General features: G+C 35.9%; 2 protein-coding genes across 4 annotated transcripts; one reads left to right on the top strand and one right to left on the bottom strand.

The window, feature by feature from the left end:
• Positions 1 to 5,234: 5,234 nt before the first annotated feature.
• LOC133291700 (transcription factor MYB33-like) lies at positions 5,235 to 10,421 on the bottom strand. 3 transcript variants are annotated; one of them, XM_061490010.1, is made up of 6 exons: positions 10,218 to 10,421; positions 9,825 to 9,954; positions 8,594 to 8,967; positions 6,458 to 7,454; positions 5,751 to 5,989; positions 5,235 to 5,327 (listed from the first exon to the last, which is right to left on the bottom strand). In XM_061490010.1, exons 3-6 carry the CDS (start codon positions 8,948 to 8,950, stop codon positions 5,301 to 5,303), a joined length of 1,620 nt encoding a protein of 539 aa, XP_061345994.1. In that variant the 5' UTR covers positions 8,951 to 8,967; positions 9,825 to 9,954; positions 10,218 to 10,421; the 3' UTR covers positions 5,235 to 5,300. The 3 variants fall into 3 exon arrangements, with proteins under 3 accessions (XP_061345994.1, XP_061346003.1, XP_061345986.1); XM_061490019.1 differs by lacking the exon at positions 5,235 to 5,327 and having other exon boundaries at positions 5,448 to 5,867; positions 5,958 to 5,989; XM_061490002.1 differs by lacking the exon at positions 5,235 to 5,327 and having other exon boundaries at positions 5,448 to 5,989.
• Positions 10,422 to 24,139: 13,718 nt separating this feature from the next.
• Positions 24,140 to 24,652, top strand: LOC133291753 (uncharacterized). The gene has a single exon (XM_061490070.1). It carries the CDS (start codon positions 24,140 to 24,142, stop codon positions 24,650 to 24,652), a length of 513 nt encoding a protein of 170 aa, XP_061346054.1.
• Positions 24,653 to 27,753: the final 3,101 nt, after the last annotated feature.

The raw sequence follows: 27,753 nt of genomic DNA on the forward strand, positions 1-27,753 counted from the left end.
GGACATGTTGCGGGCTTGCACGTTGGAGCAGGGCTCGGCATGGGATAGGTACCTTCCATTGGTAGAGTTTTCGTATAACAACAGTTTTCATGCTAGCCTATGGCACCCTACGAGGCGCTCTACGGTAGGAGGTGTCGTACACCTACCTGCTGGTCGGAGGTTGGGGATCGTGAGTTGTTTGGCTTGGACTTTGTCCAAGATACCACCCTGCAGATCCAGATGATCAGGGAAAAGCTGAAGCAGGCGCAGAATCGTCAGAAGAGCTACTACGATGTCAAGCATCGACCACTGGAGTTCAGTGAGGGTGAACACGTGTTTGTGAGACTTTCACCTGTCACCGGTGTTGGACGGGAACTCGGAGTGAGGAAGCTGAGCCCACGGTTTATTGGGCCATACCAGATTCTTGGTAGAGTAGGACCTATTGCCTACCGGCTTGCCTTGCCTCCGAACCTGGCCAACATCCACGACGTGTTTCACGTGTCTCAGCTTTGGAGGTACATAGCAGATCCGTCGCATGTGGTGCAACCGGATGATGTGGAGGTTCGGGAGAACCTAAAGACTCCCGTCGGACCACTAAAGATTCTCGATCGTGGCGAGAAGCAGCTGAGGAGCAAGATCATTCTGATGGTCAAGGTGCAGTGGACCGGAAGGACTCCTGAGGAGTGTACTTGGGAGCGTGAGGACGAGCTTCTCCGGCAGTACCCCGAGTTTCGACCAGGTATGTTTCTGATTTTGAGGTCAAAATCCTAAAAAGGTGGGGTGAATGTAAGAACTCGCACCGTTAATTAAGAAATATAATTAATAAATTATGAGAAAATAGGAAATGATTCCATAATTGACCCTAATAATTATTATGAGGCTTTAATAATTATAGTAAGTGAGTAATAATGCTGAAAGTTTCTTTTCGAAAGAAAAGTGCAGATACCGGTTCTGCTAGTCAGTATAAATGAGTACCGAAAAAGTATCCCGAAAAATTAAAGTAAGGGCATATTAATTACTAGAATAATATGTAGGACTTTTAAAACGAGTTTCAAGTCCAGATAATGAGAACTGGTGCTAGAAACCGGTACTGGCTTGGAAAAGCGCGTACCGCAAAGGTGCTCAGAAAATTATAAGAAAAATATGATAAATCTTAGAAAATTGTGTGCTTTCAGATTTCAAAGTTTGGGATTAAAATGCTAAGCGTAGCAATTAAAGTTAATACTGTGTGTTTAATTGTTAAACCATTATATAAGCCTTAGTGGGCACTAAACCCTAGGCCATATTACATTCTCTACGTGAGTTTGGAGCTGGTGGCTACTGCCTTGGCCTTCTCCACCTTTGTGTAACCTCCCTTGTAGCCTTTCTTCTCCTTTTCTTCACTAAAACACCTTGGGTGAGTGGGAATCATCTTTGTGAGTGAAAAGTGAGCACCTTTTCTGAGTTGTGGTGGCTGTGGGAGCTGAGTTGTTTTCTGGTTTGGTGGCATTCTTGTTGAGAAGTGTTGTTCTTGGCTTGTGAGGCTTCAAGGAGCTTCCTTTGTGAAGAAAGATCCTTGCTTGGGTGGTAATTTCGTGCACCCTTGAAGTCAGCACCTTGGGAGCTGATTGTGAGCTCCAAGAGCACCTCCAACCTCTGTTTTGAGCTTTGATGAGTTGTACCTACCTTTAGCTTGTGTTCTTATGGATTAAAGGTGTGATCTTTGCATGTTTAAAGGGTTAATCAAGTAACCAACTGGGGTGAGGACCTTAATCAGTATAAAGATGCATGCTTTAACGTAATTAAGTGTTAAAAATAAAACCTTGGAAGGATATCTTCACGAAATGCATTTTCTGCATTCTGTCGTGAAATATCCGGATATGTGCCCGAGAAATATCCGGATATGTGATATCCGGATATGGGTTTTGAGTATCCGGATATCAGATATCCGGATATGGGATTCTGGATATCCGGATATTGCCTATCCGGATATGTCCAGTGAGATATCCGGATATGGTCCCGAGGAATATCCGGATATTCTGGGATTTTGTAGAACAATAGCTGTGCTGTGAGGACAGTAGGCTATTGGGGGTTTGTGGACCCTAGATTGATGAAGTTGAACTACTATTTTAATTAAACTAAGTCAGAATCAAGTGATTAAGGACTTATGGCTTGATATGGAGCCTTAAGACGTAAAACGTAAGGAAAGGCGTTGTCTTTAATTTGTATGCATGTGGTACATGTTATTGATTTATATTTGGTCTATAACAGATTGTGAATCTGCTGTGTTTGGACTTTGAGCTGTGGACTCTTGGCTTTTGGAGTTAGCTTGCAAGGTAAGCTTTCGTGTCCTCGGTTTAGCCATGTTGTGGTTCCACCATGTCCCATGGGGGTATGGTTTATGCATGTTGTGTACATGCTTTTAGATATTTGATATGTTGATTTAACTTTACATGTAATGGCTTTTAATATGCATGTGTTGTTTCATCTTGACGGGAAGCCTGAGTATGTAGCGCCATACAAGACGGTGTACCGGGGTGAATGCAAGTGGTACTTGCACGGTGTGTAGGTGATAGACGTATACCTGCACTGTCTCTGGCCAGTAGATTAGTATTGACACACATGGCATGATTATCTGCTGCATTGCATTGTTTTAGAAATGATAAACTGCTTTTGAACTTATATTGCACATGTAAGTGAGCTTGGGGTGGAAGATCCTTGAGGACTCACTGACTTACTGAGATTTCTAGATTAGAGATCTTACCCCACGTTTGGGGAATGCTTATTTCAGGATCAGGTAGTATGGGTACTGATGCCTCAGGCGGCAGGAGGCCGGAGCTTAGCTGATTTTGTTGTTTCTGCTTATTTGTTAGCATGACTGGATATTGATGCTGATTATGTTTTATGCTTTTTATCATTATGTTGTTGTTGAGACTAATGTTGGGTATGTTGTCTTATTTAAGTGAGCATGGGGATTGTCCATGACACTCTCTGTTAGTACTTTTTAGATTGGAGTTGTATAAACTGTTAGATGGTCCGATCTACATTGTTGTAGTTCCGTGACTAGAGCCACACTTTTATTATCTATGTTATGAGGTATTTCAGTTAGCTGTTTTATTGCAATTACATACAGGCGATGTTTTATTAATTGATTATTAAGCAAGTTGGTAATGTTAATGGCATCATAATTGAAAAGAAAAAGTAATCTCGCATTTTTAATTAAGCGCAGCTTAATACGATATTATGATAACATTACCGGATATATATGGGGTGTTACAACTTGCGCTAGAGATCAGGATTCCACTGAAGTTGAAGGCTGAAGACATTGAGTTTTTATTCTTCTTCTTCTTTTCTTCTTTATAGTTCATGAACAATTTTTCTTTTAATTTGTTTAAGTCAGACATGAACATGTCTGGCTAATTTCTTTATGTAGTTTGAATCATGGACCCGATGTGAATCCTTTTATATTTTTTGTATTGACATTTTATAATTTAATTAGTTAGTTTGTTTTATTCTACCTGTGTTACTTTTTTCATATCCTGTTTAGAATTGGCCGCTCTAAATTATAGGGTTTTGAGGGTTAGAATTCACAATAGACATATTGGGGTTTTAATCTGGACAAGGGTAGAATAACAATTTGTGTATGATCTAGACATAGGCTTACATAAATTGCAGACTCATAATTCATTTGCTTAATGCTTAATTGAAGAAGGATCACTAAGACATTAGGATTCTAATTGGGTTAAAGGATTGAAATCACTAAGACATTAGGGTTCAACTAATTTGTAGGGAAATAATGAATTATCTGAGCAAACCAATTAATTATTTATAGAGTAAATATCTTTTTTGGTCCTCAGCAAATTTCAAGATGCCCACTTTAGTCCCTAGCAAATAAAAAGACTCATCGTGATCCCTAAGAAATTTAAAATGGACACATTTTAGTCCTTTTGAGGACTAAAATGAGTGTTTTTTGAATTTGTGAGGGACCACGATTTCAACTAAATGGGTCCATTTTAAATTTTTAGGGACCATGATGGGCCTTCTTTTTTGCTAGGGACTAAAGCGGGCATCGTGAAATTTGTTGAGGACCAAAAAGGGTATTTATTCTTATTTATAAAAGAGTAAATACCCGTTTTGGTCCCTAACAAAAAACACGATCCCCACTTTAGTCCCTTACAAAAATAAATTAGTCAGTTGGTCCCTAACAAATTCAAAGTTGACCCATTTAGTTGAAATTGTGGTCCCTCACAAATTCAAAAAAGACCCATATTAGTCTCTCAAAAGGACTAAAATGGGTCCACTTTGAATTTGTTAGGGACTAACTTACTAATTTATTTTTGTAAAGGACTAGAGTGGAGACTGTGTTTTTTGTTAGGGACCCAAAATGGTATTATAAGGGAGGATCGGAGGTAAAGTGTATCTTGGCAACAATTTCCTTACGAATTTTTCATCAATAGTTTTTTTTCAACGTTCTTGATCTTAGGGTTCCCCCCTCTTCCCAAGGCACAAGGCTGCCCCTGCACACAGGCAGGGGTTCAGCATGCCTAGCCTGAAAAGGCTAGGCTGGCTAGGTTGACTAGAGATCTGACTCTAAATACCCCTCTCTCACATTGAGGAAGGGACTTCTTCTCTTCCACTCAGCTTCAACTGCTGTGACTATGGAGAGACATTCTATCCACTCTCACACCCACCCTTGATGCACATCATGGGAAGCTCCATTAGTACCTTGGTCTCTACCATTGTCACTATGGACACCCTCTATATCAACATACTTCACCCTCCAAGGGACAAATTTATGTACACCACCGGTACAAATCTTAACCAGTGTGACCATTGTCTCGATCGGTTTTGCTCCTGTCGAACACTCGAGATAGGTTTTCAGGCAGCTACAATTTCTCTTGCACGAAAGATTTGGAAATTTTATTTTACCTTTTGACGTGCTTTCTTTTTCCCTTACCCCCTACCCTCACTGGTCACGATTTCATGGGAGTGGCTTTTATAAGCTTTCTCTCTTTCAACTTTAGCTCTTGTTTAGGATTTAACCACGTCTATCGAAGGGTAATGCAAACTCCTTTTGGGTGTTTCAAATATATATCTTTAGCCAATTTGTGCATAAATTATTGTGAAATTTGAGACCTGTCATTCTACATCATGTATGAATTGAAGTACGGAATTTTTCCAATGTACCCAGTAATATGAACTTCCATTTGCTGAGGACAACACCAAATTCGGAATCAGCCGTCGTCAAAACATGAATCGAAAATTTGAAGAATGATGTCCAATAGATTTCAGCAGGACGAGAGCAGTATGAAACAATGGTGATTCCCAAGTTTCCGCGATAATCATATCAATGATATTTTGACGATAATCTGATCAACGATAAAATATCGGTTCGATATGAAAACATAAGCAAAGAAATATAAGGCATCTTAATCTATCCAACTACACGCAGTCCAATGTTTCCCATGCAATGTGCAACAAATTAAGTAGAAGTCTGCAAAAGCATTGTGTACACAAGATTCATGGTGGCATACAATCAAGCATCACTCAAAAAAAAAAAAATGACAAAGGCACAAGCTCGAGTCTCTGACAATGTATCTGGCTATAAATCACACCCATATAAAATTTGTGAGCCTAGGAGATATTAACACCTTACGACCACGTCAAAAAATTCAACATGAATGTAATTAGTAAAAGAGTTTCAAATCACACATCTCAGAAGTTTCTTAACCAAGATAAGGCACTTGACAGACAGCGGACATGTTCCATGCGCAAGAACCAAATCCCCATACCTGACTTGACTTAGATGTTCCCGCAATCATGTTCTTGTAGCCAGGGGCTAAATCATCTCCAAGAAGGGCCGATTTAGCATCAGTCATGATGGCTTGGTTCTTGCCATGCCCAGAACCCTGCTCATGCCAATCTGAAGCAAGTAAGAAGTCTGGGCAAGTAATATTCCACAGAGACATGGTTTGATTTTCATTTTTAGGGGACCAAACCTGGTCAACAGACTCTGATTTCACAATGTTGCCTGCACATGAATTAAGGAATTAAGGAGAAACTTTACAAAAGAATAACAATATATCTTTAGCAGAAACTGACAAACCTAATACAGGAATCATCGGGAAAACCTACCACGTGCATTTTCATAAAAACTGAAAGATGAAGTTGTTTGCCATATACCAACTCAGTCATGGAAAATATAATTTACTATCTTAAATTATTATTAATGATAACTCAGTATTTTTAATGTCCAGCATGTGCATAAAGACATCTGTGCTTTGAGAACTAAAAGAAAGTTTCATCAAGTCTTCTTTCATAGAATGATTCATCAAAATTTTGAAATTTGGCACTTAAAACAACGAACTATATAATAAAACAGGAAATCTGCAAAATAATTAATAAGTTTCAGATTGTGCCAAAGAAGTGTGTGAATAAGTGTATAAATGTGTGAATGTTTTCAATGATCATTCTTCATATCACATTGAAAGGTACTAACCCTTAAAGGTCTGAACGGATGGCTGTTCATCTAATGAATTTATGTTGGCACTAACAGCAGGGCACTCGTTCAATATTGAAGTTGCACCAAATGGAGATAGAGGGTCAGCATAGTCTTCCCATTCTGTCTCATACATGTTCAAAACAGAGCTGTCTGCTCTGTCACGAGGAGTTGCAGTAGATGAATTTGAACTCTTGTCAGAATAATGGTTCTTTGAACTGCCAAGAGTCTTCGCTTGATAAAGTAAAGCATCCAGCAGGCCACTATTTTGTGGAGAAGAACAATTTGACTCCAGAGTACTTACTGGCGTAGGAGACTGAATGAAATCATCAACTGACTCAAGCAAAGGAGGTGGGGGAGATGTGCCCCAGCTACCTAAATCAATTTCTGGATATTGGAGTGAAGGGAGCTCCAACTTCACAGCCACAGAAGTTGGCTTAGAAGTAGAGGAATTGCCATTTGAAAGTGAATGGCTGAAACAAATAGAACTGTGTGAGGAGGGACCACGATCAAGGGGTGATTGCGTTCCGAATGATTGCGCAATCTTATCAGAAGTATTATCCAGAATATGATCAAATGGATAAAAACCATCTCTGTTCATACCACTGGAATCAAAAAATGGCATTGTTGACTCTCGAAGACGTTTATGGTTAGGTGGAGTTGATGGCCAAAAATTACAATACTGAGAAGAATCAAGACCTTTCAGCATACTGCTATAAGCAGAAATATCAGGAAGCTCGGACACATAATCTAACATTTCCTGATTATCCTTCAGACTTTCAAATATTGCGTCATGTATCTCATAATTGTTTTTCTGCAAAAAATCAGGATGCACTTTACTGCCACCATTAATTCCACCAGTGCTTTGGCCAAGTTGACTATCTTGCAATGCTTGCAAACACACATCGGGAGGATAAAGTGGCAAGCCAGCCCGTTGACGCCTCTTGATCCGGGTGTTCCAGTAGTTCTTTATCTCATTATCTGTACGACCAGGCAACTACAAGCGAAAGAAATTAATCATTATATTGGATAACAAAAATAAGCACATAATATTGAAAATAAAAAATTGTGGAAGAAACTGATTACCACAATTACAAAATCTTGTGTGCAAGGGCAATGCATGATGGCCATACCTAAAATGTTTTAATTTAAAAGTACTAAGACATTTACTCATAATAAGTTGCCTGACAAATTTAAACCCCACAAAATTATAAAAATCTGCGAATTAAGGGGGGGAATCCTAGAGTTTCTTTACAATTAATTCATTCTCAAGAAAGTATGACGTTGTTCAAAATTCTATATGCATACTATGATTACCACAGATAGTGAAACTTACACACTTGGCTATTATGAACTGAATATGCTTTGTAATCAATATAATTAAATTTCCCTATTTTGTAAAGCTAATATTAATCATTTTTTGTTCTGGTCAAGGAGCAGAAGTCAACAACATCCTACAGAATGTGACATAGGCAACCTTCGAGCTCATAGACATGAACAATTACCACAATGTATTCTACTATCTACTGTGTAAAATTATGACTAAGCTAATTTGCAATTGAAGTTATCAATCACAATGCCCAATCCACAAGAAAGAATGAAGAATCATTTATAAATATGGAGAAAACTACAACTTCACTGAAAAGTATGTCCTTGGAGATGAATCATACCATAATAATGATTACTGAACTCCCTAAAAACATGTTGCAAAACTCTTTATTGTGTAAAAGTTGACATACAAATATATTGCAGCATTAAATGACCCTTATACAGAATGAGTGACGTTATGCATTAGGAATTAACAAACGACAAGTTAACTGTATTCTACCACATTGGTAAGTGTGGACCTCTACATCAGCGTATCATGCCTGTTAGGATATACCTGTCCATACCCAGATTATTTAATTAACTGTTTTCTTCATTTATCCATATATTTATTATTCCATATTTTTTGGGAGAAGTCAAAAAAAAGGGTTATTAGATGGAAGTTCATTGTTACACTATACATAACAACAGTGACATCACTAATGGATAATAGAATTCATAGATTTCACAGATAACTAAAAAATAAAAAATAAAAGAAAACATTATAACCAAATGTGCAAGGGAAAGACAAATAATACCCAACATGCTTACATGTGCTGCCATGCGTGCCCATTTGTTTCCCATTTTTGCATGAAGTTCAGCAATCAACCGCTCCTCTTCTGCAGTAAATGCCCCTTTCTTTAAATTTGGCCTTAGGTGATTAGCCCACCTCAGTCGACAACTTTTTCCGCAACGTAACAGGCCTGTCTGCTTCTGAACAGAATTCCAGTTTCCCTCCCCATGGTTCTTGACATAATCCACCAAAATATCATCTTCAGAAGATGTCCATGGCCCTTTCTTCAGAACAATTCCACAGGCACTTCCTTCATAACCCTCATCGTTCAATTGTGACCCAGTCTGATTGTTGGGGAGCCCCTCATCTTCAATCTCATTATTCATTCGTCTCATCTTATATTAAACAGTTTCTGCCCAAACATTTTAGAGCCACAAAGGAAAACCTTAAAATATATAAATAAAAAAATAAAAAAAAAGGATAAAACCAAGAAAGTTACTAAATATGCTTTCACAGCCACTAAATTTCATTTTATTCCTTTATTTTCAGATATTTCTTTTGGGCGGGAAAAGGATTTGCAAACCACATCAAGATAATACAAGCACAATAATATTAAATAATTTATACAATAAAGAAAACAAGAAACAACCTTTATGAAGATGCCTCAAAAACTACATAGAATTACCAGAGCACTTAAAATGGAAAGGGAAATAATTGGAAGCACCATAATAGCCAGGAACCTCCATCCTCTTATAAAGATGAAAGAGGGTAAGTAAGTAAAGCAGGAAGCATAAAATTTAATAGCAAAGTTTATACTTCAGCAAAATCTGACTCTGAGTAATTAATGATACTCTCCTCTGGATCAAGAAAGCACGGATTTTCCAGAGCCAAAAAAGAAAAGGCATAATATTCCATTACAGTTCAAACTAATTATGCTTACCCAATCCGGAATCGAATATATAGAGAAAGAGTTACCACATGACTACCGTAAAAGAAAAATCATAACAAAATCTCTTCCCCTAAAAAACCACGATGTTCAAGCATACTCATAACACAGAATTCATTTTTCCCACCAACCCAACAACCTAAATATGGTCACTACAATACAGTACATATTTATTACAATATTAATAATCCAAGTACAGAGCAATATTGCAGTGTCCTAATTTTCTAATACACACATATCTCAATAGACCCAAAATCCCCACCAAACCATACTAGCTGCACTCAAACAAGAAGGAAAAAGCAACGAAAACTACAAGACGATACCTGAACAAGTGCACAGGACGTCAAGCTAAAATCCAAAAACGATTCGTTTTGTGCGCAGAGAATCCGAACGAACTCGAATCGAAAGCTTAATCGAGCTTAGAAACTGAAGGAAACAGTGAAAATAGTGTTCCTGAAATATAAAAAGAAAAAGAAAATAAGAAAAACCACATATTAGTCTCAAGTTGTTATTAACGAAACTAACTCAGAAACTAGAAATTAACGAAAACGAAGCGTTTTTTTTTCACTTTTAACCCTAATTTGGAAACACTGCACTCAGAATTCGTGCAAATCTGAAGGAAGAACAGATGGAAGACGGAAAATTCAGATTCATGGGGTGAAATTCAAAATTCGAGTTTTTTCGGGGAATTGGGCTTTGGAAATGGGATTACGCACCGTAGCTTGTGGAGGAACAAAAGGAGGATCCGGAAGAAGAGAGAGCGAAACATGGAGGAAAATTCACACCAACACTCGCATCTCCAGAGAAAGAGCGAGCGAGAGAGAGAGAGAGAGAGAGAGAGAGAGGGTTTTGTGTTGAAGGGGAAAGAAACGATGGCAAGTGAAGAGAGGAAGTAGGAGAGAGAAATGTGGAAATGGAAATGGAAATGGTACTATCAACACCACCTTTCACTTCTTCAATGTTACAATCAATGCTTGTACTCTTAATTCGTTCTTCGACTCATGTTATTAATATATAGTTATACACACAATAAATGAGAGATGTCTTTTTATATGTTTTATTTTTTATTTTTTATTTTTTTTATTTTTTTTATTTTTATTTATTTTTATTTTTATTTTGAAAAAAAAAAGTAAAATTGTAAAAGTTTAGATATGATTAGATATCAATATTCCATTAGACCAAGGTACACCCTTCAATTTCTTTAAAAAAAATTATGACGAATTACATATTGTCTGTACAGCGTCAAAGTTCTCACATCAACCAACAGAATACTTGTTAATTTTTTTATTATGACTTTTGTATAATTTAGTTCAAATATATAATTTCTTATTAGTTAATATCATAATTGTAACGAAGTTTTAGCTGAAATTTATATTTTATCCTAATTTTTTAAGGGAGTCACTAATCTCATATTGCTTGAGATAGTTCTCTCATGCGTGTGAGATAGATATGTGGGGTCCATAATTCAAAACAAAAAGAAAAAGAAAAAAAAAATTGGCACAAAATTCGATGAGTGTATGACATTAGATAGTTATCTTCAACGACATGTGAAAAGTATTTTCCTTTTTTAAAATAAAGTAAACTCCATTTATCTTAATTTTTTATTAAAAATTATATTTCATTAATAAATCTCAGATTAAAAAAGTTGATACTGTATAGAAAAAGTTTTTATAAAATATTGTTTTGTTGTTTCATAATGTAGTTTTCCAACATGTTTTTGTGTGCAAAACTAATGATGCCTTGGGATTATTGATATTGTCCCTTACCTATATGTGATCCCGAATTTTAACTTTACAAGAGGTTCATTGTCCAAGTTTATTTCTATCTTGAAAAACTCTTCTGAGTTTATAAGACGAGAATTAAATAGAGAGTTCAAGAAAGAACAAAAATGAGATACATTCTAAAATTATTTTATATTATCATAAATATCCTCAATTAATTAAAGATGAAAATTAAACATTCTTTATTCAACATTTTATTTTAAGTAATTAAAAAATGCATATAATTAAGATGATAAATTATTACTTTACCTGATTACTTACATAAGAGTTTATTAAGAATATATGAGAATGAAATTTATGAATGTATGTATGTATTATTATTTTGTAGAATATATAATGGTGGATTATTATTATTTTTTAATTTCAGTTTGTAAAATTAATGCTAAAATGAGTGATAGTGTTTATAAAATAGAGGTGTTTGTAAAATTTCAGTTTAGAGGAAAAGTGATATATTTTATTTTTGAGGTGTTTTGCATATAAGTCTGAATATAATACAATTTTTTATGTCAGAACTTTTATTGAAATGAGAACGGGGCGAAAAAGCCACCATGATATGAAGTTGTGTGTTTGAGGTGACTGGATTTGGCACGAAATGAAGGGAAATTGGTGGTGTGATGTTTCAATGTTTATGGAAAGTGAGGGACAAAGATATATTAAGAAATAACAATAATAGAATAAATGATAGGTATAAGATCCGTGGTGGGGACGAAAACGAGGAATTAAAGGAAAGAGAAGAAGAGAATAATATAAATATAATAACATAAGAAGAAAATTTTCGTATGGTCAGAGATGTGGGGTCCAGTGTATGGCATGCACATGCACACGACTTTATGGGGTGTACTTGTTCAATTCGACCAATTTGGTTTGCCAGTGGCTGAGGTTGAAGTTCACACGCCTTTGAGTTGATTGAGTCCAATTGATCTTGCTATCATGAAATGGGGACCGGATGCGGAGAATATCCATTTTAAAATGAATCTAGTTTAATTCTTTTGAGGGACTAATATGAATTTTTTTTAAAATTTATGAGAGACCATGATTTTAACTAAATGAGTCTATTTTGAATTTTAAAGGAATTACGATTTTTTTTTTTTAAATGACTAAAGTGAGACCGTATTTTTTATTAAGAATCTAAAAGAAATTTTATTAAAAAAAATAGCTTGTTGATCCCTGTGTTCCGTTGATGGTAGGGGTGTCAATATAGGTTTTGACACGCTGGTCGACCCGCGACACGACACGAAAATTCGTGTTCGGGTTGACCCGTAAAAAAATTCGTGTCGTGTTCGTGTTGAGAAAAATGACACGCAAAAAATTCGTGTCGTGTTCGTGTTTATGAATTCGTATTCGTGTCGACCCGTATTTTTTTTAATTATTTTATTTATTATTTTTTATTATTATTTTTTAATTTTTTTTATTTTCAATCTATTTTTTTTAATTTTTTTTGTCATTTACCGTTTTGACTTCTATTTTGCGTGTTATTTGTGTCGTGTCGTGTCAATTCGCAAAAAATTCGTGTTGTGTCAGTGTTGAAGATTTTGACACGAATAAAAATTCGTGTCGTGTTCGTGTTGATATATTTGTGTCGTGTCAAATTCGTGTCGTGTCGAATTCGTGTCGTGTCAACCCGTTTTGACACCCCTATTGATGGTGATAATATAAAGGAAAGAGACAAACTACGTTGGTCGATTTGATATTAGTCGTAAATCAGTGTAGAATTTTTTTTCCTACTCAGGTTATGGAATACCCAACACTGCAGGAGATTTAATTTTTCCTAAAGAAGTAATTAGGATAATAAAATAAAATGAAAAGAAAAGAAAAAATAGATTGGGAAAAAGATGTTCTCTGCAAGTAACATAACTCCTTTTAACGATAGTTTATAATTTGAGTTTTAAGCAAAACATTAATTGGGAAGGTTAATAATGAATTTCAGAATTTGAACTCAAGCTGTTATTATTATTTATTTTTATTTTTATTTTTTGGTAAACATTATTATTATTATTTGAGAAAGTTCAATTAAGTACGCTAATTTGTTTTGGTGTGTAAAATTTTGCATATTGTGTGTAAATCAAGCTAGTAGGAAACCTATAAACACGTGATTAATTGAGTTTCATTAAAACAATAAAATAAATGTTTACAAAAAAAAAAACAATAAAATAAACGTATAACATATCATTAATGCTTATTTAATAGACAATATTTTCCGAGTGTTGTGGAAGGCTTGTCCAATGGCTTAGATGAGTATTAAGTGTTGGCTGGCCAGTAAGTTATTTATTAGGTTGAGATGTTAATGTTTACATTTATGATAATAATCATAGGCACAAATTATCAGCGTATCTTGGGGTCATTATGGTTAGGAGTTCAGGTTCTTCAAGGAAAAAATTCATTCGCGACATCAATGTTATAATAAATGGTTGATTTAATCTTATGTTGAAAGAAAGATTTTCTCTCATATTATGACACATATATGGTGGGACTTACTATTTAAATAAATAAAAAAATAAATGTCACGATTTTCGATGGGTGTGTAGAAGATAAAATTATTCTTATGCAACAAAAGAATAGTTTTTCTCTATAATAAATGAGAATATGAGTGACTGTATTATTACTTAGAGTAAATACCATTTTTGATCTCTGACAATATCTACAAAATCCTTTTTAGTCCTTAGCAATAAAAAAAGACCAAATTGATCCCTAAAATTATGAAAAAAGGGTCACGTTAGTCCTTATGTCAACTCCTCCGTCACTAACGTGACCCTTTTTACATACTGTTAGGGACCAATTTGGTCCTTTTTTATTGCTAGAGACTAAAAAAGATTTTGTAGATATTGCCAGGAACCAAAAAGAGTGTTTACTCTATTACTTATTAATAATGTTATATGATGTCATCTAACGTAGATTTGTCTTGTATGGTTGTTTCCACCTATGTAGCACTGATACCGATACGGGACACGTGACACGACACGATACGACACCCCGACACGTTAATTCTAAAAACAGTTAGATTTCGACACGTTAGGACACGTTGTGATATTAAATAATAATTTTTATTTATGTAGTGTATATTATATTTAATACTCAATAATTTAACAAAAAAATGAAGTTAAACTTATAATACCCATCAATTTTGCAAAGAAACATAAGATATCCCAAATATTTATATTAAACTCAATAAAATTATAATCGTAATCTAACGAATCTATTAGTTGGAATTAAAAATGCAACGCAATGCAACCTTTGAACCATTTTTTGAGTTTCTACAATGCGTGTTGGAGTGTCGGAGAGTGTCGAAGTGTCGGAGAGTGTCGGGAAGTGTCGGACACGACACGTCAAGATCTTTGAAGTGTCGGTGCTTCATAGGTTTCCACGAAAGTTAGCTTTCTTTTCCTTTGAAGCGTTCAGGGTTCGTTTGTATTGACTTGTAAAATAAGTTTTTTTTTATCACTTCTTTATTTTAAAAGTATTTTTTATAAAAATTATAGCTACTTAGATTTTTAAAAAATATTTGATTTTTGAAAAAAAGAAATATTTAGCTTTTGACTTCTGCATTTTTTAGAAGCTAAAATTTTTAACTTCTGAAAAAAGTTAATTTTTAATTTTTTTTACGATTTCTGTTTTTTTTAAAAGCAGACATCCAAATAAATTTTTTTTAAAAAGTGTTTTTTTCTCTTAAAAAAAGCAACTTAAAAAAAAAAAAGCTCGTCCAAATAGATCCTCAATATGGCTAATTTATCTTGTGTTAGTCTCCACTCTACTGTTTGTGAAAAATATATAGCCAACATAAGCCGAGTAACAATGCAGCCTAATAGCCCCGACAAACAAATTAAAAATATTGGTAAAGTTATGGTGAGTCTCATAATACTTGGGGGACAAGTAAGTGGGACCCAATCTCTATTCTGTTTGTGTCACGCAGTTATTTAGGGTTGCGTGTAACAATATTTTATTTTGTGAAAAAATAAGTGCAATTTGAAAATTTAACGATGAATAATATTAGAATTTAATGTCTTTCGTTATAGAAAATAAAATTATATTGTATATATATAAAAATATATGGAACTTATTTTTTTTTTTTTTCTTCACATGATCCTATATAAATCTCATATATTTATTTATATATATATAATACAATTATTTTTTATAACATAAAAAATATCACACGCATATTATTACAATGCGTTTATATATTATAATTGTATACATTTGTCCCATTGTTAAGTTAAATTTCAATTTCTTTTCCTAAGAAAATTTCACGATGGCTAATTTATTTCATGTTTCTTTCCTCACGCTTATTTGTGACAAGTCTCACTACACAAGCCGAAAGACTATATAATTATGGGTATGCAAAAAAAATTAAAAAATTGAACTTAACTATGAATTAAATTGAATGGAATTGCGTTTAAAATAATTAATTTTTAAAAATCAACACATGAACCGAACTGATTTTTAAAACTAATTCAAGAATCGAACTGATTTTCAAAATCCAGTTCATAAACCAAATTGTTTTCTTTTTCTTTTTTCTCTTCTTTTTTTATTTCTCTTTTTTCTATCTATTTTTCTTATTTATTTAGTGGCTTCTTTTATTTTTATCTTTATTTTTATGACTTTTTTTATTTTATTTTTTTATTTTTTTCTCTTTCCTTTTCTTTTCAGATAGATTCGACCCGAACTAATCCAAACCAAATCGAACCATTTTTTAACTAAATCGAATCATTTTTGAACTAAACAAATTCTGTTTCGAACCGAACTGAACTGGTCTGGGATAAAAAAAAGTTTGATTCTTTGAACCAAATTAGTTTAAACCAGTTCGGTTCAATTTAAAAAAAAAAAAAAAATCAGTTCAATTCGACCCATACATATCCCTAACTATAACTTGGCTCACCTAACAATACAAATTTAAGATATTAAAATAGTGGTGAGACTGAAATACCGCAAAAACTAAAGTAAATATTGTAAAGAACAATTAAATAAAGTAGATCGCTCCACTCTTTTTCATGTTACTTTTTATCTTTTAATAACGGTTAAGTATATAATATTATAACTATTTATTAATAAATTTATTATATAATAAAATAATATAACTTTTCACCTTCAAATATGATATCACTTGGGTTATAATATTTCCTACCATTGGTAGACAACCGCAACAAAGGATTGAGAAATTGAAGTCATATTTGGGTTGGGTGAGGGAGAAGAGGGTGAGTATGATTCATAAAAAATTAGAGTGCGGAGAGAGAGAGAGCGATATGGATGGGTAAGAGTGCCAGAAAATAAATCTAACTAGTGCCAAAAAATTCATTCTATTATTTTAAAATCTCAAATAATATTAAGATTGTACTATTTTGGAAAATAGTTGGTACCTTAGCATCAATCGGTTACCAAGTGGCTCTGCCATAGTGTAAACTCTTTTGGGAACTCGGTTCCCTCAGGGGTCTTTGCGGGAGTCAGTCAATGAGATCCTCCATCTCAGATCTCAGCAATACCTTGGCCTGAATTTCACCAGATCGGGCAGTGCAGCAGAAAAATCAAAACGTAAACACGGGAGAGAGAGGAGGAGAAGAGAGAGAGAACACAAGCAATTTTTAACGTGAGAAAACCTTCTCTAATAAAGAAGTAAAAACCCACGGGACCTAGTCCAGATCAAAAATTCACTATGAAAATAATGGTTACAAAATAATCAGAATACACCAATGTGGTGGTTAACTTAACCTCTCCAACAATGGTGATAGTCAAACTACCCTAGAGATGTTTCAGTCAAACTCTCTCTAGAGATCTCTCAAATGCAAAGCATAAAGCTTTGCTCAAACAATCAAATAATTATCTCTCAAATTTTCTCTCTCATTCACTTAACCTAGCCTCCACCCACAACTAATGAATATATAGAGGAGGTGAGATCTAGGGTTAGGGTTTTTAGGAAACCCCTCAATGGGCTTGGGCTTAACATTGAAGGAGGAAGCCCAACAAAACTCCCCCTTCGACTTCAATGCGTCGGCTTCAGCATCAACCCGGCTCCTTCACAGCAGTCTTTAAATTTTCTTGTTGGAACCGGCTTCGTCATCATGTCGGACCAATTTTGGTCAGTGTGCACTTTGACGAGTTCGAGCTCTCCACTTTCCACCACATCCCGGATCCAGTTATACCTCACATCAATGTGCTTAGTGCGGGAGTGATAGGTCGAATTCTTCGCAAGATGGATTGCGCTTTGATTGTCACAACCCAGCTCGTACTTATCTTGATCATGGCCGAGTTCCATGAGGAACTTCTTCATCCATAGCATCTCTTTGCTTGCCTCAGTAGCAGCAATGTACTCAGCCTCAGTTGTCGATAGTGCAACACATTTCTAAAGTATTGATTGCCAAGAGACAGCTCCTCCGACAAATCTCATCAAATATCCTGTAGTCGACTTCCTCGAGTCGGCGTTTCCCCCTAAATCAGAATCCGAGTAGCCTTGCAACTCGGCTTTGCCTTCTCCAAATCGGAGACATAAGTCGGTCGTACCTCGGAGATACTTGAAGATCCACTTCACTGCTTCCTGTGCTCTTTGCCGGGGTTTGACAAATATCGGCTTACCATTCCAACAGCATACGCCAAGTCGAGTCTAGTGCAAAGCATTGCATACATCAAGCTTCCGACGGCGGATTGGTAAGGGACCTTCATCATCTCATCTTTGTCTTTATCAGATCTCGGACATTGCTTCTGGTTTAGCTTTATGTGTCCGGCAAGGGGGGTGCTCACTGTTTTGGCTTTGTCCATGCTGAATCTCTTCAGAATCTTCTCAATATATTTCTCTTGACTCAGCCACAGTAGCTTCTTCTGTCTATCTCAGATGATCTTGATTCCGATAATCTGCTTTGCAGGGCCGAGGTCCTTCATTGCAAAGGACGAGCTCAACACCTTTTTCAGGGCGGCTATTCTCGATTTGTCTTTCCCTACAATAAGCATGTCGTCAACATATAACAACAAAATAAGGAAATCTCATGCCTCATACCTCTTCACAAATACGCAGTGGTCGGCTTCTGTCTTCTCAAACTTGTGATCTGTCATAATGATTCAAACTTCTTGTACCACTGCCGAGGTGCTTGCTTCAAGCCATAGAGGCTCTTCTTCAACCGACATACCAAGTCTTCTTGGTCTGGAGCTTGGAATCCTTCAGGTTGTTCCATATATATTTCTTCGTCTAAATCACCATGAAGAAATGCCGTCTTCACGTCCATTTGTTCTACCTCGAGGTCCATCGAAGCCGCCATGGCTAACACGGTTCAGACCGAGGTTATTTTCTCCACAGGAGAAAAAATCTCCTCAAAGTCTACTCCTTTCTTCTGATTGCAGCCTTTCACTACAATCTAGGCTTTGTATCTCGGCTTATGCCCGTTCTCTTCATTCTTAATCTTGTAGACCCATTTGTTTTTCAGAGCTCGTATTCCTTCTGGCAACTCGGTCAGCTCATAAGTCTGATTCTCGTGCAGAGACTTTTATCTCGTCTTGCATTGCCTTTTCTCATTCTTCTTTATCTGAGCTCGTTACAGCCTCATCATAACTCTGAGGCTCACCATCTTCAGCAACAACGGTGTATTCATCAGATGGATATCTTGTAGAGGGTCTTCTTTCTAGAGTTGGATATCTTGGCTGTTCTTCAGCTTGAGAACCCGGTTCATCATTCTCATCCCGAATCTCATCTTTAACTCGGACCTCAGTGTCTTGGTCATCTTCAGCTTGTTGCTGGTCATCAATTCCTTCATTCTCTTGATTTTCTCCCCCTGCTTCAGCTCAGACAGGAGGATTGGGTTCTTCGCGTCTGACAATAACTCAGACTTTGGGCTTCGAGATGTCATGAATGTTCTCATCTTCATGAAAGATCACATCTCGACTTCTCACTATCTTCTTATTGATTGGATCCCAAAGTCGGAACCCAAACTCACATCTCGGCGAACCAAGATAGATGCATTCTTTTGTCTTCGCATCAAGTTTTGCCCTTTCATCTTTAGGAATATGCTTGAAAGCTCGGCATCCAAACACTTTCAATTGATTATAAGCCGCTTTCCGACCTGTCCAGACTTCTTCTGGAATTTCTCCTTCAAGTGGCCGTGATGGTGACAGGTTGATCAAGTCAACAGCTGTTTTGACGGCTTCTCCTCATAATGATTTTGGCAATCCGGCATTGGACAACATACTTCGGACCTTCTCTTCAATAGTTCTATTCATCCTCTCAGCAAGTCCATTCAACTGTGGAGTCTTGGGGGGCGTCTTCTCAAGTCGGATCCCGGCCGCTCTGCAATATGAATCAAAAGGGCTACAATACTCACCACCATTATCAGATCGGACCACCTTCAACTTCTTGCCAGTCTCCCTTTCAACCATTGCATGGAATTCTTTAAAGGATTGGAGTACCTAGTCTTTAGACTTCAACAAATATACCCTCACTTTGCGAGAGTGGTCATCAATAAATGAAACAAAGTACTAAGCTCCTCCAAAGGATCTTTCCGACATGGAGCAGACATCAGTATGGACGAGGTCAAGAATATACCTGCGTCGTCTAGGTTGATCCGGTCTCACAAAAGAAACCCGGTGCTGCTTTCCAGCTAGGCAATGCGTGCAACTTTCCAACGCTTGGCCTTTCAACCCGGTCAATAATCCTTTCTTGTTCAGGATCTGGAGCCCTTTCTCGCTCATGTGGCTAAGGCGCTTGTGCCATAGCTCCAAGCTAGGTTCATCTCGAATAGAATTGGCTTCTCCACCATTGATCTTTCCTTGCATCACGTACAAGGAGCCTTCCTTCTTACCTCGGGCCATGACCAAGTTTCCCTTGGCTAGCTTCCATCTAACACTACCGAAGTAGTTCACTAACCCTGCATCATCAAGTTTGCCTACCGAGATTAGGTTCAAACGCATGTCAGGAACATGCCTTACATCTTTCAACACAAGTAGGCATCCGATATCCGTGGTCAGAGTTACATCACCGACACCAACAATCTTGCTGGTCACTTAATTTCCCATCTTCACGACTCCAAAATCATCACCTCGGTAAGAGAAGAAAAAACCTTTGTGTGGAGTAACGTGGAAGGAGGCACTGGAGTCAACAATCCAGGTGTAGTCATCATATGAAACATTCAAATAATTATCCTCACCAAGGAAGAATATCTCGGCATCCGGGTTGGCAGCCACCGCAGTGGTGCTCTTATCTTTCCTCTTCTTGGGAATAATCTGATCCGGCTTCACAGAGTCGTTCTTCTCATCATTCTGCAGGGTCCAGCAGTCTAGCTTCTTATGGCCTGTCTTTCCATAGTAAAAGCACTTCAAATCATATTTTGGCTTTGACCGACCTCTGGAATTTTCTCGTCTGTCACAACCTCTACCCCTGCTTTTGCTTCTACCCCGGGAGTCGGATTTCCCTTTGTTCTCAGCAATGTTGGCCTCAGACGTGCTTGCAACACCTCGTTCTCTTCTCCTGACTTCTTCGCTCAGGAGGCTGTCTGTCACGACATCCATCTTCAACTTTCCTTCTGGAGCTGAATTACTCAAAGTCACCACCAGAGTATCCCAGCTTTCTGGCAGCGAGCTCAACAGCAGCAAAGCCTGCATCTCATCATCAATTTTCATCTCAGCTTTTGACAGCTGATTCACAATACCTTTATAGGTGTTGAGGTGTTCAATCATGCTCATGATGTCCTTGTATTCAAGCTTCACAAGTCGGCGAACCAGGTATGCTTTATTCCTGGAAGTCTTCTTCTGAATCATGGACTCCAGCTTCGTCCACAACTCATACGCGTTCGTGAACTCGGACACGTGCTCAAAGAGGCTTTTATCAATATATTTCCTGATCGTGGCTACCGCCTTCCCACTCAGAATCTCCCACTCCTTATCAGTTTTGCCTGCCGATCTCTCATCAAGGATAATGGGCTCATGTAAATCTTTGCAGTAGAGATAATCTTCCATCATCGGTCTCCAATAGGTGAAATTATCTGCGGTCAACTTGAACATGTCTCCATCATTGGTTATGCCACTGGTCTCCATCTCGTCTCCCTCAGAACCCGTCGAACTCGGGCTCTAATACCACTGTTGGGAACTCGGTTCCCTCAGATCAGCTCAGGGGCCTTTGCGAAAATCAGTCAATGAGATCTTCGATCTCAGATCTCAGCAATACCTCGACCTGAATTTCACCAGGTCGGGCAGCGCAGCGGAAAAATCAAAACGTAAACACGGGGGAGAGAGGAGAAGAAGAGAGAGAGAACACAAGCAACTTTTAACGTGGAAAAACTTTCTCCAATAAAGAAGTAAAAACCCACGGGACCTAGTCCAGATCAAAAATCCACTATGAAAATAATGGTTACAAAATAATCATAATACACCAATGTGGTGGTTAACTCAACCTCTCCAACAATGATGATAATCAAACTACCCTAGAGATGTTTCACTCAAACTCTCTCTAGAGATCTCTCAAATGCAAAGCATAAATAAAGCTTTGCTCAAACAATCAAATAATTATCTCTCAAATTTTCTCTCTCATTCACTTAACCTAGCCTCCACCCACAACTAATGAATATATAGAGGAGGTGAGATATAGGGTTATGGTTTTTAGGAAACCCCTCAATGGGCTTGGGCTTAGCATTGAAGGAGGAAGCCCAACAAACTCCACCCCCAACACCCTCATTCACTCCCTTTTACCGAATGGCCTGAGGAAATAAAAAAACACAACCCAATGAAAACCCACTATAATCTCAATAGGCAAACAAAGGATCTTATCTTTGATATATCAGTAGTACATATTATTTTCATTTAAAATTTAATAATGTATTTGAGACTTCACTTTTCTCTTTTGCATGTTAGCATTGATATTTATTGTTTGATTTTGATTGGAGGAATGTATAAAAAATTGGGTGGATCTGTAGTATTGTAGAAATTTATCAAACAAAGGAGCACAGCCCCATCTGAATGATCAATAACAACTCATTTTAAATTACACATAGAATAATTCATGTAGTATGTGCAATCATTATTTTCAATTAAAAAAATGACAAAAAAAAAGAGTAATACGATTGTTTGGATGAGTTTTTTTAGTTAAAAAAATTAATAAAAAAATACTTCTATTACAAAGTCGGTTTGGATGTCTACTTTAAAAAAAAAAAAAGAAATCACAAAAAAGCTAAAAGAACTATTTTTTAAAAATTGAAATTTTTAGTATTTTAGAAAAATAAAAGTTAAAACCCAAATATTTTTTTTAAAACCCAAATATTTTTTTAAAAACTATAAATATTTTTAGCTTTTGTAAAACAAAATTCAAAAAAAAAAAAAAAAACATATAAAACAATTTTTTCATACGCCCATCTAAACGGGCAAGTTTGAGCAAAACTATGCAGCGATTGGATCATGAAGCTCTTTAATGATGGCAAGCCACCAAAGCAAATGTTTTTGCTCTGTCTATATCTATCTCCTTTGGACACAAACAACACGTAATTAAGATATCCCACTTTAGCAAGTTGGGTTATGGTATGATGTCATTAACAGACCAAAATAATTTCTTTCCTCTAATAACAATATATTCGAATTGCAACTCTCATTCTCCGCGTCTCTTACTTCTTCTTCTTTTTTGTTGCCGATTAAACGGATTTGCTCAAAGATATCCTCTTCTTTAGGCTGCAACCTTTTGTTTATTTGAGTATACTAAGGTTTTGAAGTTATACCAATATGGTTCAATTATTTGAACATAAATATTTTCACGAAATATAACTATAGCTCAATAGTTTCTCCAGCAACTATTAACCTCTTACACAAACAACAAAAAATGATATTTTTCTTTTTTAAATTTTATTTTGGTAGATCTCATCATATAATGTATCTACAACAGAAGAAACAATTAATTCTATAACTATATAATGCTAGATTTTTTATATTATGGATTGCAATCAATTGTATTTATTTTTTTTGTTTTTATAAAAATGGACTAAGTCATGATTCATACGGGGGTGTAATATAAAACTCATTTAATTAAGTGATCTTTTGATTTAGGCTTTGTTATCTATAAGACTAATTAGTGTGGGTAACAATGTAGACTTAACCCATAGACCCATGATGGGAAGGGGACTATAGAGAATAAGTTTGAATATATAACAACACCTCACATGTTTCAAATGAATATTTATAATTAAATTGTGGGTTAGAGGGTATTTTAGTGGAAACCCTAATTTTTAAGTCAAAATACATACGAGGGTAAAATGGTAAATTGAAAAATATGTAACCCTAGTATATGAAATGGTAAAGGTAGACCATATTTGATGAAAATAATACTGAAAATGGATTCAGAATGAAAAATTGAGTGATTAGGCTAGTTTCTGAAAATTTGATTAATAGTAATTTTTATTTGATAAAATATTGCGGTGTCAATTCCACCAGGTAAACCAGAAATGAGATTACTGATATAAAATTTGAATATATGTTGAAAAAGGTATATAGAGTTAAGAAAAATGATTATTTGGAATATTTGATGAATTTTAGGATTTTTGAGAAAACGTGCAGATAGTGCGTAACTCGATTCCATGGCCCTCCTATAAACGGGGCATGAATTTGCTAGGACCATTTCAAGCGGTTGAAGGCCAATTATGATGGTTGATTGTAGCTGCTGATTATTTCACAAAATGGATAGAAGCTGAACCGGTTACTACCATTATTTCGGTTAAAGTTCAAAGATTTTTTAAGAAATATTATTTCCAAATTTGGAATTCCAGCCGAGATAGTGACAGATAATGGAACACAGTTCACTGATAAGAAGTTTCAAGAATTGATGACTAATTTCAAGATTCAATATCACTTCGCATCTATGGAACATCCCCAATCAAATGGGCTAGCTGAAGCTACTAATAAAATAATTGTGGATGGATTCCGGAAGCGAATGGAAGATGCTAAAGCAAGTTGGGTTGATCAATTATATTTTGTTTTGTGGGGATAGAGAACAAGTATTCAAAACTGCAGAGACTCCATTCAGACTTACTTATGGATGTGAGGCTATAATCTCGGTTGAAATAGGAGAGCTATCTTGGAGGAGAATGAAGACTCTGAAAGAAGAAGAAGAAGAAAAGAATAATGAAGCTCTAGCTGTAGAGCTGGATTTAATAGATGAAGTCAGGGTTCAAGATATGGCAACTAAGCAACTAATTGCAGCTAAATACAATAGAATAGTAAAGTCAAAATCGTTTGAAAAAGACGATTTGGTACTTCGGAGAGCAGATATAGGAAACAAGAATGTCAGAGATGGAAAGCTAGCTGCAAATTGGGAAGGCCCTTACAAGGTAAAAGAGAAACTTGGTAAAGGAGCCTATATCTTGGAGACAATAGAAAAGAAGCCTGTCAAAAGAACATGGAACACGAATAAACTGAATCAATATTAAAGTTAGAATCTGAGTTTCATAGGAAGGCTATTATGAATATACCTCAGCACTTAGGTGAATTATTTTTGTTTTATAGGGATCGTTTAAAGTCGACTGCATCAATAAAATCATGTAATCAATATTTTCATTTTAAATAAATGAGAAAATTTTCATTTAAGTATATTCTTGCAAGTCAACTGTGATGCATCAATATAATATGATCTGGGTTAAAGAGATGAATTGTCAAAATGACTCTGATCAAGTCAGAATGTTCAAGAAATATGCCTAATAAGCCAACATTGAACATATGATGTTATCGCCCTTAATCTGGGAAAATTAATCTTGGTTAAGATGAAAATCGGGTTATTAATGGAAGGGATAAAAGGTTACTTTCAAAATATGAACTTTGGCAATATGCCGAGTTAAAATAAATAAATGTCATGGTAATACCGGGAAAATAAAAGTGTGGATTCCACATAATATAGTATGACCTTGGCCAGATCAAAAATATATATCGAATATAAATTCAAGTTAATAGATAAAGAATTTTTCATAAACCTAAATTTTGGGTAAATAAGCTAAGATCATATCTTTAATCAAGATATATGATTGTAAGCAACTATATAGGCCTTGGCCTAAATAGCCGGCCACATTCAAATAATATCGAATGCAAAGTAATGCATGCAGATATAAAATAATGCAAACCGGGAACAAACCCAACAATATTCGCTCTTCACTTTACCAAATGGAGAAAAAGTATTAAAAGTAAATAGGAACCGGGAACAAACTTGACAATATTCGTTACAATACCAAAGGGGGCTCAAAGGCCCCAAATCAAAATACAATTTCAAACATACATTCCAGCTTTTCACTTTTTAGGAATATCAAGATGATGCATTCCTTCGGTGTTGAGCTTGCACCCGAGTTGAGGAACTTAATTTGAGAAAGAGAATTGTTGAAATATCTCAAAACAACTTTTTGAAGCTCAGAATAATAATATGAAGCATCTGCTTAAGCTTCTTTCAACTTGTCTTCAGTTTGTTTTGCATGATTTCAGAGAATCAACATTTAAAGAATTGCTCCTCCTGGATGTAATCAAATCTTCCTTCACCATTTTTCGCTCCTCCTTCATTTTGGTAAACTCCTTATAGGTTTTGGCTTTTTTTCTCTTTAAGAGCAATCACCTCGGAGTATGCTTTACTATATTTAGTTTTTATTGAAGCATAAATTTTTACCAAAGAAGTTTCCTTCAAAGAATATAATTCAATATCCTCTAATCCCTTGAGTTCAACATCAGAAGAGGTGCAAGGCTCGTAAAAATGAGTACGAGGTCGGATAACACTGCGAAGATCGCCCGTAATTCTGATCTCCCAAATGGCACCTCTAAACAGACCAATAGGAGGAGAAGGAAGGCTTGTATCTACCTGAATTTGGGAAGAACCTCCAGTAGCAGAAATCGAGATATACTTGGATTTACTTGCCGAATTTCTCTTAGATTGAGACAAGCCAATAGTGTTTTTTGTCGCCTTAGAATCGAGAGCTTTACATTTTTTTCGTTGTTGAATTAGGGGTGGGAATGGATTTACCTCTACCTCAATTCAAAGTATCGATGAAACTTGGTGGTCATAACATATTTGGAACTGCAAAATCAAAGATAATGGAATTAGTTATGTAAAGAGATTGATTCCATTACAAAATAAATTAGAAAGAAATAGCTAAATCACACTCAATTTTGAATCCAACTCGTATTAAGAATTGAAAATGAGTGAAGCTACACTAACATGGCCCTGCTTTTTCATATATTCAAGCAATGATGCAGTCGCGTCAATTTCAATATCCGAAAGTTGAGTTTCTTTGAAACGATAACTTGACGGACGAAAATCATGATGGTCTGGAGACCAATAAAGTAGTAACCTCCCTTCCACCTCTCCGATCTCAAGAGAACAAAGAAACCAGGGTTGTTTTCCAACTAGGGAAACAACTTTAAAATATCCTTCTTTAAAGTTTTTAAAAGAGTCGGAATAAACATTGAAAATTTTTCTAGCGGGATAACCTCAGATATTAATCCTCCTTTTCTTTCTCGAGGCTCATGACCAGTACAAGAAGTAAGGACTGAGAAGAAATAAAAGAAAAGTGGAATAATACAAGGCAAACGAAACCCTAACTATTAGGGTGAAGTTGAGTAGGAGCAATATGGAGATGGTTCAAAAGGATAATTTGAAACTTGAATAAAGGAAAGCGAAGGCCGAATCTGGTAATCAAATCTCGGTAGAAAAAGAAAAAATAAGGTTCATCCGAGTTACTCCCAGAGCACACTGGTTCATTCTAATTGGAAGGAATAATATCGTAATCTTCTATTTTACCGATAGAAAGCTCGACAACGTCCTCCACACTCATCTCAGATAAAGTATTTAACACTTCATATATGACCGAAGGATATTTAGATATCAAAACAGCTGGAGGACGTTTGGAATCCGACTCAGCAGAGCGAGATTCCCCTATAATTTTGTAGAAGATGACCCCATAAATACCTAAAACAAGGAAAGACAAAATTAGAAAAAAAATTGATAGATATACCTAAATCAAAAGAGCTACTAGTTGATAAGCTTGAAGATTTATCTGATATTGAAATTGGATGATTTGCATCACCAGGAGCCCAGTTTGGTTCTGAAAGAGTCTTATTATGATAACTCGATAAAGTAGACTCGGCTAAAGAGTCACAACCTCTTTCTATAAGTTTATAACTCAAGAAGACACAAGAATAACACGGATCAACTTGTTTTTCTTTATTTGAAATTGAATGTTTCGAAATGATAATATTTCAAGAAGTTCATCTATCTGAGGTTTGATGTGAAGCATTACACAATGGAGTTAATCTAGAGTTTGAAAATTGTTAGGAAGTTGGAGTGTTTGAGATAGATCGACCTCGACCCCGGTTCCTAGGACTTGATAATCTAGATCTTTTTCTACTACCACCACTACGATATCCACAAAGCATTGCTTCCTGTTTTTCTTCTTCGCTACGAGGTATCCCCCAAAACCAAAACTAGGATTCAAGAGAAATCTTTTTGAGAAACTCAGCCTCATCCTCCTCCTTATTTGTTACTTCATCATGACAAGAA

This window comes from Gastrolobium bilobum, unplaced genomic scaffold (genome assembly GCF_033153095.1).
Source record: "Gastrolobium bilobum isolate Gb01-03AN ecotype WA unplaced genomic scaffold, APGP_CSIRO_Gbil_v1 utg5858, whole genome shotgun sequence".
In the NCBI taxonomy this organism is placed as follows: Eukaryota; Viridiplantae; Streptophyta; class Magnoliopsida; order Fabales; family Fabaceae; genus Gastrolobium; species Gastrolobium bilobum.

Bases quoted from the DNA above. Each gene is read 5' to 3' on its own strand.
- LOC133291700 (XM_061490002.1), bottom strand. From the start codon at position 8,950: ATGAGACGAATGAATAATGAGATTGAAGATGAGGGGCTCCCCAACAAT. The intron at 7,455-8,593 runs GTAAGCATGTTG...TTTCGCTTGTAG, and splicing joins GGGCACGCATGGCAGCACAT to TTGCCTGGTCGTACAGATAA. The intron at 5,990-6,457 runs GTTAGTACCTTT...ATTCATGTGCAG, and splicing joins ATCCGTTCAGACCTTTAAGG to GCAACATTGTGAAATCAGAG.
- LOC133291753 (XM_061490070.1), top strand. From the start codon at position 24,140: ATGGATTCCGGAAGCGAATGGAAGATGCTAAAGCAAGTTGGGTTGATC.